Genomic DNA, 12,947 nt, shown 5'->3' with positions numbered 1-12,947 from the left:
TGGGCAAAGTTGCTGTATTGTTGCTAACATGAACGTGCTCCAATGCTGCATATGTAAAGAGAAGGGATGTAATATACTAAGGGAGCCTACTTGCCACTGCTTCAATTGATTTCTGTGCTTGGGCGTAGTAGTAGTAATAGTGTATAGTAAGTAGCACAGGACAGGAGTCAGTGTCTGCAGCAGAGGGTCACAGTACAACTATGAAATTAAAGATGATTTGAAAAAACACACCAAAAAACGGTCATTCACTTCTATGGAACTGAGGCAGCTCCAAAAGTTACTGCATTTTGCAAACTCCCCCACATAATTGGATCAAAGCACCTCTCATGAAACAATATATATATATATATACAATAGTGCATACTAATATACCTCTGCACATGAAAAAATGACGCATATATGTATATCTGTGTAATCCAAGATAATACTTCAAATTGCAGATATGAACAATCACGCACACACGCATGCGCCACACTAAGTAAAAAGGTAGATTCCGGGAGGTATTTGGTCAAAATGTCATGATCACCAGCAAAACCCACTGTGGGTAGAGATTTGGATAGGTGTAGCAAATTAGCATTTTGAACAAAACTCCGAAAAACCTGTTTTTTAAGCCTAAAGGTGGCAGCTATGATTGATTGATTGATGTGGATACTTATATAGCGCCTATCCTCGGTCAGAGACCAAGCTCTAAGCGCTTTACATACACGGGGACATTTGCACCACAGGCTGCCTACCTGGGTAGAGCCGACTGACGGCTGCCACTGGGCGCTCATCATTCGTTTCCTGTGTCATTCAATCACATTTCAGACGCACACGCATACACACTCAGACAGACATGTAACATTTTACGTGTATGACCGTTTTTAATTACCCCGCCATGTAGGCAGCCATACTCCGTTTTCGGGGGTGTGCATGCTGGGTATATTCTTGTTTCCATAACCCACCGAACGCTGACATGGATTACAGGATCTTTACCGTGCGTATTTGATCTTCTGCGTGCGCATACACACGAAGGGGGTTCAGGCACTAGCAGGTCTGCACATATGTTGACCTGAGAGATCGGAAAAATCTCCACCCTTTACCCACCAGGTGCACCGAGATTCGAACCCGGGACCCTCAGATTGAAAGTCCAGCGCTTTAACCACTCGGCTATTGCACCCGTCTAAACTCTGCAAGGTAGAAGGTACCTTTCAGTGGTGTGTATGGAAAACCGGACCAGTTTTATATTGGTTGGTGTTCGAACAGTCAAGGAAACTGTTGTTGTCTGTGTGTATGTTTATATCATGAAACCATTACCAGTGACTTTTGATACTTAACAAGATGCCAGTGCCACACTGGAATTTGTCAATACTTTCAAAAAAAAAATTTTTTTTAATCTTCCAGAGTGACTTTGGTTAAAAGTTGAAGATGGCATCACGGTAAAAATTCTGTCTTTGAAGAGCAGTATTTTTGAAAAATAGATTTTGAGCAAATTTCCACACAGTTGGATCATTTGTGTTAATGCCAAAAAAAAAAAAGATCATGAAAATGCTGTAGATCTTGAAACCAGAGTTAAAATAGTATGTTAATTTTTAATATCTTTTTTTAAAGACTGAATATAGAATATAATATGGATACAATTTTACAATATGTATTTAGAATTGAAAAACACATTGATAGTGCCCAGTTGAAAATGGAATACAGAAGGTAGGTAATATATTTTCATCCAGTTTGCTTAACAGCAATGAATCATGATTTTTCCTTTCCATGGAGTAACATATTGCTCAGAATTTACTGGAATATGAGCAACTTCATCATTAAAAAAGTTTTTTGATGTAGAACAATGTAAACATTTATGTCAGCAATATTTTTATTTCATGGATGATTGGAATGCTTTAGGTATTTATTTCATGTAATGATGAGTGCAATCATTAAATGATTACTTTTGAAGTAGTCGGCATTTATATTAGAATCTTTCATGTTCAGCTCAATGAAATCAGTCTGTAAATATCCGTACAAATGTTTGTTGACTGTAGATAAGCAAAAAGCATGCATGAGTGAGTGATTTTGAATATTTTGTTTTGTCTGATCATGAATTAATGAGCTGTCTATAACAAACATTCACATTACAAAACATGAGTAAAACCCATGTCCACACTTTTCTTGGGTGTGAAGTTTTACGTTTTGTGAGATGAGAGACTTGGAGTGTATTGAAGAAAGGATGTGAGTGAGTTTGAGGTGTGTGTTCGAATGTTCGTTGGTGGTATTCGTGACTGAGGATGATGAATCTGTGTATGACTGTGACTATACATTGGAAGGCTCATGAATGGGAATGGTGGGAAATATATTTGCTGGTGTGAGTTTGTTTTTTTGTAAGAATGTTTATTCTTAACCTGCACTTGCAGATAAACACATTCACACACACACATTCATTACATCACATCTTCTAGGCAAAAGACCGACCAGCAGCATAACCCAACTCGCTTAGTCGGGCCTTGAATGCTTGCATACACATTTGTGCACCTATACTATAAGAGAATTTTTTTCTGCATAATTTTGCCAGAAGACAGTGTGCCAAGAGTGTGGTGCACATGGGACCTGTGTTTATTATCTCATACAAACGCTTGGTTTGATTTTCCGGTCTTTGTATTTCTTTTTATCACATCAGATTTCTCTGTGTGAAATTCGGGCTGCTCTCCCCAGGGAGAGCGCGTCGCTACACTACAGCGCCACCCATTTTTTTGTATTTTTTCCTGCGTGTAGTTTTATTTGTGGATTTTTCTACAGAATTTTGCCAGGAACAACCCTTTTGTTGCCGTGGGTTCTTTTACGTGCGCTAAATGCATGTTGCACATGGGACCTCGGTTTATCGTCTCATCCGAATGACTAGCGTCCAGACCACCACTCAAGGTTTAGTGGAGGGGGAGAAAATATCGGCGGCTGAACCGTGATTCGAACTAGCGCACTCAGATTCTCTTGCTTCCAAGGCGGACGCGTTACCTCTAGGCCATCACTGCACTTCACTTTGGGAGAGAATACAAACCGAAGTCCCTCACGGACATTGTATTGGCAGAAAAGCATTTCAGCCATTGTATCACCTTCCTCACAGTCAGATTGAAGAAAGACTTGGATAGTTGCAAATTTTACGATACTTATACATCATAATTGTGATTTCAGACTGACATAGAATTTCTTGTCTGTGTCAGAGAAAACTAAAGGGAAGTTCGTTTATTTCAGATATATATATATATGTGTGTGTGTGTGTGTGTGTTTAAATTCATTAATTCAAAAAAAATTAGAAGCTCAAATATGAAGCAGTCCCAAGAATAATTCATCTGTTCAATGCATGAGTGTGTGAGTGTGTGGAGGAGGGTGTTTGTGTGTGTTGGGGGTGGGTGGGGAGGTGGTAATGGGTCAAACCTGTCAAAGCAGTGAAAACGAAACGTGTTTACAGTAGCAGGTGAAATGATAAGACACCCAAACCAACACACTCAAATCACATCATGAAAAGTTCGAACAGGCAAGCAAGCAAGCAAGCTTTGCACTGGAACGTGTGTTGGCTAAAGGGGAGTAATCATTGCTTGTTCCGGTATGTCGTGATAGCCTCCCTTCTGGTGTTGACCGATTACGAGTGAGGGTTGAGTGGTTTGGTTTGGTTTGGTTTGTTTTGTTTGTTGAATGCTGGCCTCAGGAAGGAAAATGAAAAACACGGCCTGATAATAACATCCACTATTTTTGTTCTTCTTCTCTATGGTTTGGTGTTTATCACTACAAGGTGATTTTAACACACCTACGCGTTCACTTAATTTCCCGGAGCACGCACGCACGCACGAACACACACACACACACACACGCACGCACACTCACACACCACTGTGGCGCGCGCGCACACAAGACAGTGAGAAAGACACACAGAAACAGACAGACAGACACAGACAGAGAGAGCGACTGAAAGAGACTGTAAGAGAGAGAGATTTAGAGGCAGAGGAAGCAACACATGATACATACATTTATATAAACACACACACACACACACACACACACACCACAAACACACACACACACACACACACACACGCACGAACACTCACACACACACACACACACACACACACGCACGTATATATATATATATATATATATATATATATCATAACGCACAAGAAAGGAAAAAACAAACAAGAAGGAAAAACGGAAGAAATATTCAACCGCACAACAACACAAAACTAATGGTCGTTGAATTCAAAAATTCAAGTTTATTCGAAGTCGAAAAAACAAGAAAAAAAAAAAGAAAAGAAGAAACAGATTCCTGTCAGTAACAACAGCAAAAACGTGACAATTCTTGACCCATTTTCGCCACCCACCCCCCTAGTCTCCCTCCAAACCACCCCTCCCGACCCCCACCCCCACCATCCCACTCCCCTGAAAAAACAAAAACAAAAAAAAACAAAAACAAAAAAAACCACACACACCAAAAGAAAGAAAATTCCTTCATCCACCACTCTCACCCATTCCTCACCCACCCCCATCTCTCTCCTTTTCACCACCCCTACCGTGTTAATTTAACATCAACAGGTTGCGAAAAACGAAGATTTAACAACTTACCAAACAACAGAATACATTCAATTTTATTACTGCAGCCAAAGCTGTTTTATTTAGAGAAAAAAATATATTAATCTGAATTAATCTACTGGGGAAATATCATTGAATGATTATGGGATGACTACCCACACCTCCACCCCCTTCCCTCCCCAACTCATATCTCTCTCTCCATCTCTTTTTCTCTCTCTCGATCGATATATATATATATATATATATATATATATATATATATATATACTACAATAATTCTTTATTGTATATCTATACTTTTTTTTTCTCCTTTCAAATGCCACTCGGTATTCTTGTGTCAGTAACCCCACTCTGTCCCCTTTCAGTGCTGTGTTTTGTCTGGTTGGTAGGTTGGTTTGCTCTCAGTTAAACAAGTAACGAAGATAGAAGACTGGATGGAAAAGTGTATCAAAATGTCTGACGATGTCCTCAGCTCAGCGCTGGTCAGCAGATCAGCCAGTGAAGAGCTTAGGAGAAGGAGGACGAGTCAGGCACAGCAGCAGCAGCAGCAGAAGCAGCAGCAGAAGACGGAAGAGGAATGAAAGATCAGAAGCTGACTGTTTAACATTAGGGCTAGGCTACGAGACTGATGTTTAAACTCAGTTGAGGCAGCGGTCGGGTTTGGAACTGAACTCCAGACCCCCTCAGTCACTGCCACGGGATGCATGCTGCACAGCTTGCTGTTGTTAAGCGGCTGCCGCAGGAGCCATGGCGTTCTTCCTGAGGCAGTGCTGGAAGACCTCTGGAGGACAGAGACAAATCCATTCTTTGCTTGAATTGTTTTACATTTTGATTATTATTAAGTTTTTGACGATGATGATGATGATGTTATTATTTTGTATCTGTGTTGGTGGTTTGTTTTGGGTTTGTTTGGGTTGTTTTTTGTTTGTTTGTTTGTTTGTTTGTTTGTTTTTATTTGCTTGTTATTTGGCTTGATTTTGATTATTTGTCTTCTGTGTATTTTAATTGAAAAAAAACAACTGTTTTACTCGCTTTCGTCAATCCTTTCTCTCTCTCTCTCCCTCCCCCCCCTCTCTCACTCTCTCTATCTCTTTCTCTGTCTCTCTGTCTGTCTCTGTCTTTGTCTCTGTCTCTGTCTCTGTATCTGTGTCTCTCTTTGTCTCTCTGTATCTCACTCTCTGTGTTTCTGCCTCTGTCTGTCTGTCTGTCTCTCTGTCTATGTCTATGTCTGTCTATGTATCTGTCTGTGTCTCTGTCTGTCTGTCTGTCTCTGTCTCTGCCTCTCTCTGTTTCTATGTCTGTGTCTGTCTGTGTATCTGTCGGTGTCTGTCTGTGTGTCTCTGTCTCTCTGTCTCTCTGTCTATGTGTCTCTATCTCTGTATCTTTCTGTGTGTGTGTGTGTGTCTGTCTCTGTATCTGTCCCTCTGTCTCTGTCTTCCCCCCCCCCTCCCCCCCCTCTCTCTCTCTCATCTTTCAGTTCCCTTACCCACTGCGACCAGGAAATCGTTCAGCTGGCCGTCATCCAGTTTATCATCGGATTTTCCTGTGTACAGACAGAGAAATGGTACACACACACACACACACACACACACACACACACACACACACACACACACACACATATCACCATCACCATCACCACCATCACCATCACCACTACCAATACCACCATTATACATCATCATCATCATCATCATCATCTTCTTCTTCTTCTTCTTCTTCATTGTCATTATTAACATCTTATTTGTCCACCTTCTCGAAGCCGACCAACAACATATATTGCTACCTGCAGAAACACCCGTTAGTTTATAATCAATCAATCACACACACACACACACACACACAGACACATATATATATATATATATATATATATATATCATGGACAGGACGTTTTAGTTTTTACATATGACTTTTCTTGTTGTTCTGTCCTGTCGAATTCCTTGCGTATGTTGTATTGTGACAGTTCCAAACAGAATACTGTTGAATTGTTTCAAAATTAGTAGTAGTAGTAGTAGCAGTAGCAGCAGCAGCAGCAGTAGTTGGAGTAGGAGTAGTAGTAGTGATACTTATACAACGCCTATCTCCAGAAAGTAAACGCTTTACAAACACTTACACTGACACTTGAACTAGCAGTCTGCCTACTATACTGGGAGAGCCTACCAAGTGTTAGCTGCCAATAGGCTCTCATCATTGGGCTTTCTGAGTCATTATTAAGCCAGGCTTCGGTTCAGTAAACCAGCACCCTCGAAAACGGAGTATGGCTGCCTACATGGCAGGGGTAAAAACGGTCATACACGTGAAAGCCCACTCGTGTACATACGAGCGAACGTGGGAGTTGCAGCCCACGAACGCCGAAGAAGAAGAAGAGGTTATACCGGCGAAACACACTAACACGCGTGAGCAGAACAAGCATCATCAACTCGCTGCCGCATACCAGGCGCTTATCATTCGTTTCCTGTGTCAGTCATTCATTCAGTCCAGCTTCAATCACACCGGCGAAACATACACGCACGTATATACCGTGAGACACAAACCCCATCCATTCTTACCATCTTCCCTGTCCGTCTTATCGAAGGCCATTTTGATCATCTGGAAGGTGACTCCATCACCTGTGATCTCCGTCAGATGGAAGTCCTTGCAGATCTTGTCCACATCCGCAGTGGTAGCAGGGTCAAGGTTTTGCGGCAGTTCCCGGCGAACGTATCTCTTGGTGATGGCGTCGATGATGGTGTTCAAAGCTGCCAAGATCCATTGCTGAACAGGGTGGGTGAGCAGGGTGGGTGACAAATGATGATCATCATCATAATCATAGGCATCGTAATGACAATAATGATGATGATAATAGATGTAGCAGCAGTAGCAGCAGTAATAGGAGTCATATTACTACTACTACTACTACTACTGCTACAGCTACTACTACTCCTCCTCCTACTACAACAGAACTCATACACTTCCATGATAACTCTAAAGGACTCAGTAAAAAGAAAACTAAAATGTACACACACACACACACACACACACACACACTAACTCACACACACACACAATATATATATATATATATATATATATATATATATATATATATATATACTGGAGAAAAAGAGAGAGGAAAGGTGGTATTTTGGAAAGAGGTACATAAATACAGACACACACAACCAGACTTACACAGATGTTCCTAACTCTGAGAACCTACATTGCAAGGTTGGAGCGGGGGCGGAGGGGGCAGGGGGGGATCATTGTTACTTTTTTATTTCTTATCTTTTTTTATTACTTTTTTTTTTTTTTTTTTTTTAGGCAACACTGTATACTCAACACACGCTGTATCAAAATGGGGTCAGGCGTTGGACTTCCGGCCTAGATTTCACCAGTGATCAGGGTTTGAAGCCTCCTCAGTGTTTCAGAGCGGCAGTATTTCACAGGCTCCACCCAGGTGTGTACGTTCAGCATCAGTTCTGACCTCGGTATGGGGGAAAACGTACGTCGGAAGGACTGAGAGGACCGGATCTAGCCCCGACCCTCCTGTGCCGATCCCTCGACACCGGTGATTAGAAACTCTAGGGAGAGCTGGACAGTACAAGGTCTTCAGAGAAGAAGACCCCCTCAGTCAAGTGTTTCGGCCCTTAACTCCTTACACTGACTCCGTCTAAGGGGGTCGGGCCGCACCCAGGTCACGACTCCTGGATTCCCTTGTAATGCCGTCTTTTGTTTTGTTTGTTTGTTTGCTTGTTTGTTTTTGTCTGGTCCTTAGCAGGTCCGAACCCTCGCCTCCAGAGTGGTCGCCACTTCAGGACGGAGTCACCTCTTCCTGGCAGACGTTTTAACCACTGAGCTATCGTACGCCTACTTTGAGTAGGGAAATTTCATCAGTTTCATTCCTCCTCGACCAGATCCAGCTGGAACTCTTCTGCTGCTTCTGCCATTGCGCCAGTGACCGTAAAAAGGCTATGTATGGGACCTTTGGCCGTTTTAACATCAGCTAACAGAATACTCACGCTTATGACGCCTGCGGCGGCCCATCCGAACCCCTCAGACTGTTGGACTGCGGTCGCGAACAGCAGTGTCACCAACAGGAGACAGGGCGCCACTTTCATCTGTGCGAAACATGTGGCAACAACATAGCACAAAACGTTAACAACGGACAATACCCTGTGTGTGTGTGTGTGTGTGTGTGTGTGTGTGTGTGTGTGTGTGTGTGTGTGTGTGTGTGTGTGTGCATAATCTCTCTCTCTCTCCATCTGTATATATATATATATATATGTGTGTGTGTGTGTGTGTGTGTGTGTGTGTGTGTGTGTGTGTGTGTGTGTGTGTGTGTGTGTATAAGTGCGTCATTTTGCAACCAACAGTTTTCATAAAACTTTCCATATCTCTCTCTCTCTCTCTCTCTCTCTCTCTCTCTGTCCTTTTTCCTTTTTTTTCTTTTTGATTACTTCTCACAGTTTTTAGTTTTACTCCTGTCTTGGTTTTGTCCCCTCATTTCTTCTCCATTCTTTACTTTTCTCCCCATGAAGAAGGGCCTAGGGCCCGAAACGTAGGGAAATTTCTTCACCAAAGGACCAGCTACCACCTACAGGTCAGTGTGACCCATTATTTGCCTACACACACACACACACACACACACACACACACACACACATATATATATATATATATATATATATATATATCAGGCCCAACACTCGGCTTATATCACAGATTGACATAAGTTTACATTTGGGCCAACAGCAAAGTGAGAGCTGTATTATCAATGGTTTCTCCAGTCAATGGGAAACCATTTACAGCTTAGTCTTTTGTGAAGGACTATGACTCTCAAACTAGAAGGCAAAACTGCACTGGCTCTTAGTGCTGCAGCCTTGTGGGCTAGTTGGCCTTTGGGAACCATCCCAACGCCGACTGTCCTAAAACCCTCTTGGCAGAGAGAGTGGGGATGTAACTCGGGCAAGACACTCTCCACTATAATCAAATTCTAGCCCCAGTAGTCAGAACAGCAGTTGCCTCCTCTGCTGTTCTGATGGTCATAGTCGGACACGACTGACTATCATATATATATATATATATATATATATATATATATATATATAGATAGATAGATAGATAGATAGATAGATAGATGTGTGTGTGTGTGTGTGTGTGTGGAACCTGCTCTAAAATCACATTTTTGCGTTATAAACCACAACACGCGCGCGCACGCACACACACACACACACACACACACACACACACACACACACACAGAAGGAAAGAAGAAGAAGGAGAAGAGAGGTTACTTCTGCTGTCACAGGTTTCAAGTCTGCAAGTTTGTTGTCGCATCACAAAAAAAGGGGGGAAAAAAGCAAAAAAAAGCTCCAAAGTGCGTGCTGTTTTTATTTCTATTTCTTTTTTTTCTTTTCTTTTTTTTTAAACAAGATCTTTAATTTAGGAAATATGTACAGCCATTATAATGTGATTTCAAATCACATATCCATAAACATTACGTTGTTATTGTTAGAAATAAAGAAAACAACAACAGCAAATAAATATAAAAGAAAGTAGCAAAGAGGGACAAAGGACATTGAGAGAGAGAGAGAGATCGAGAGAGAGAGAGAGAGAGAGAGAGAGAGAGAACGAACGAACGAAATTTTATTTCAATGTCGTCAGTGTCGGCAGATTCATGGGGGGCTGTTGTTTGAGGGACGTGGTGGCGGTCTTCACTCTGGGAGGGACGCTCACTCAGTCTGGCTCCGCGACTAAGCCATTATTGTCGTTAGTAGGGGGCTTAGTAGGTGGTGTCCTAAGTACGTTAAAACAGAAAAGGCACCACTGAACACCACCGAAGTGACTCAGCAGCAGTGCAGGGTCTCTTCTGGTGTGTGGCCTCCTGGCGACCTAACATCGATGGTTCCCTGTGGACTGCCGACGCTGGAACTGCGAAGGACGAACCCGGGTGTGGCCGTGTATGGGGGAATCTAAATGAGCGGCGTGGGAGTAATGCCACTGAAACGGTGCAGATGATGGGGCAGCATAAAAAAAAAAAATTTAATTATTTCACGAGGGTAAGGGAATAAGCACAATTGCTTTTTTTTTTTTTTACATCCGGCTGTCTGGGGGAAAAAAGTAAGATAAATGCATGCACAAAAGCAAATTCTTCATACACAAGAAAAGAAGGGGGGAAAATCCCCTGCTCTCCCCATCCACCCACCCTTCCAACAACAACAACAACAGCAACAACAAAAAGGTAAGCATGAATATCACATAATTCAATACACCAACAGCATATATGAATGGTACAAAGACATGTACAAATAATACATTTATGGAGGAGATAGAAAGTAAGGATGAAGGAAGGAAGAAAAGAGAGAGAGAGAGAGAGAGAGAGAGAGAGAGAAAGACTAGGTGAAGAAAAGAGAGACAGGCAGACCTGACAGAAGCAGAGACAGATAGACAAAGAGGTATAAACGTTTTCATTATTAATTAATAATCAATGAAATTGTGGTTTATATTATCATGATAATAAGAGAGAGAGAGAGAGAGAGAGAGAGAGAGAGAGAGAGAGAGAGAGAGAGAGAGAGAGAGAGAGAATCAACGAGTACGACCACAAAAAAAAAAAAAAAAAAAAAAAAAAAAGAAGAAGAAAAAACAGAGAAAAATGAAATCAGTATGTGTGTCACAGCACACATGCATTGGGCAGATCTACAATATTCGCAAGACAGTTGGCGGGCGATAGCCGATTGGTTACAGCGTTGAACTTTCAATCTGAGGGTCCCGGGATCGAATCTCAGAAGATCAAATGCGCGCGTTAAAGATCCTGTAATCCACGCCAGCGTTCGGTGGGTTATGGAAACAAGAACATACCCAGCATGCACACCCCCGAAAACGAAATATGGCTGCCTACATGGCAGGGTAAAGAACGGTCATACACGTAAAAGCCCACTCGTGTGCATACGAGTGAACGCAGAAGAAGAAGAAGAAGGTAACATCGATGAACAAGAACAAGAACAACAGCAACAACAACAACAACAACAGTGATGGAGTGATGGCCTAGAGGTAACGCGTCCGCCTAGGAAGCGAGAGAATCTGGGCGCGCTGGTTCGAATCACGGTTCAGCCGCCGATATTTTCTCCCCCTCCACTAGACCTTGAGTGGTGGTCTGGACGCTAGTCATTCGGATGAGACGATAAACCGAGGTCCCGTGTGCAGCATGCACTTAGCGCACGTAAAAGAACCCACGGCAACAAAAGGGTTGTTCCTGGCAAAATTCTGTAGAAAAATCCACATCGATAGGAAAAACAAATAAAACTGCATGCAGGAAAAAAAAAAAAAAAATGGGTGGCGCTGTAGTGTAGCGACGCGCTCTCCCTGGGGAGAGCAGCCCGAATTTCACACAGAGAAATTTGTTGTGAGAAAAAGAAATACAAATACAAATACAAATACACACACACACAAGCAAGCTTCACCAGCCGCCATGGAGCAGTCTCTCACTCACTTTGAGTTTGGAGTCAGTCGACGAAACGAAGACAGCTCGGAAACTAACGGAAAAAAAAAAAAAACCCAACAAACAAACCCAAAAAAACAACCAACTGCAGGCCACACACCCTCAATAGCAAGGACGATACTTCTTCGGTCTGTCCGGGAGCTGGGAGAGATCGAGGAGAAGGTTAACTGGCCCCAGTCCGCTCTGTCCAGTTTTATAGCCAGTGGTCATCAGAGGCTGTGAGATAACTGGACAAGTACCAACAGTCTGGCCAGGAAAGGATAAGGTGCACCGCGCACGCGGTTGCCAGACCCAGACCATCAGCTGCTTCCGTTCTGCACTTGTGGTAGATCCGTGGTTGGTTTTGGTTTTTGTGGGGTTTTTTTGTAGCTTTTTTTTTTTTTTTTTTTTCGTGTTTATTTTTTGCTGACGGTGCTGGTTGTAGTTTGAGAAGTTCATTGGGGATGGCGGTGGGGAGGAGGGGGTGTTGTGTGATGGATCCGTGTTTTGTTTTTTTTGTTTTTTTCTTTTTTTCTTCTCCTTCTTCTTTTTTTTTCCGTGTTTGTTTGTTTTGTTTTGTTTTGCTGACGGTGCCGGTGGCACTGTAAGAAGTTGATTGGGGATGGAGGTGGGAAGGAGGGGGTACTGTTGTAGGATGTGAGGGATCGGCTGGGAATGATGATGATGATGATGATGATGATGATGTTCTTGCTTCAAAATTCTTTTGATTATAGTCTCATGTGAACCATGTGTGCCAAATTCTTTACTTTCAGCTTCGAAAGGCGACTGAGTAAAATTCACCATTTCCTGTCTACTGATGATGCCAACAAACTGGTCGTTGCTTTCATTCTGTCTCGCTTAGACTGCTGCAGCTCTCTCTCTTAACTGGCCTTCCGAATGACAAGCTATACAGGTTCCAAAAATTACAGAATAGTTGCAG

General features: G+C 42.4%; 1 protein-coding gene across 2 annotated transcripts; it reads right to left on the bottom strand.

Moving 5' to 3' along the window:
• Positions 1 to 4,870: 4,870 nt before the first annotated feature.
• LOC143301606 (uncharacterized) lies at positions 4,871 to 12,210 on the bottom strand. 2 transcript variants are annotated; one of them, XM_076616002.1, is made up of 5 exons: positions 12,129 to 12,210; positions 8,550 to 8,648; positions 7,104 to 7,308; positions 6,038 to 6,094; positions 4,871 to 5,332 (listed from the first exon to the last, which is right to left on the bottom strand). In XM_076616002.1, the coding sequence occupies exons 2-5, from the start codon at positions 8,646 to 8,648 to the stop codon at positions 5,277 to 5,279; spliced, it is 417 nt and encodes a 138-aa protein (XP_076472117.1). In that variant the 5' UTR covers positions 12,129 to 12,210; the 3' UTR covers positions 4,871 to 5,276. The 2 variants fall into 2 exon arrangements, with proteins under 2 accessions (XP_076472117.1, XP_076472115.1); XM_076616000.1 differs by having other exon boundaries at positions 12,020 to 12,172.
• Positions 12,211 to 12,947: the final 737 nt, after the last annotated feature.

This window comes from Babylonia areolata, chromosome 27, assembly GCF_041734735.1.
Source record: "Babylonia areolata isolate BAREFJ2019XMU chromosome 27, ASM4173473v1, whole genome shotgun sequence".
Classification (NCBI taxonomy): Eukaryota; Metazoa; Mollusca; class Gastropoda; order Neogastropoda; family Buccinidae; genus Babylonia; species Babylonia areolata.
Note: the sequence above shows the minus strand (reverse complement) of the source record. Positions and strands in the feature narration are given on the sequence as shown.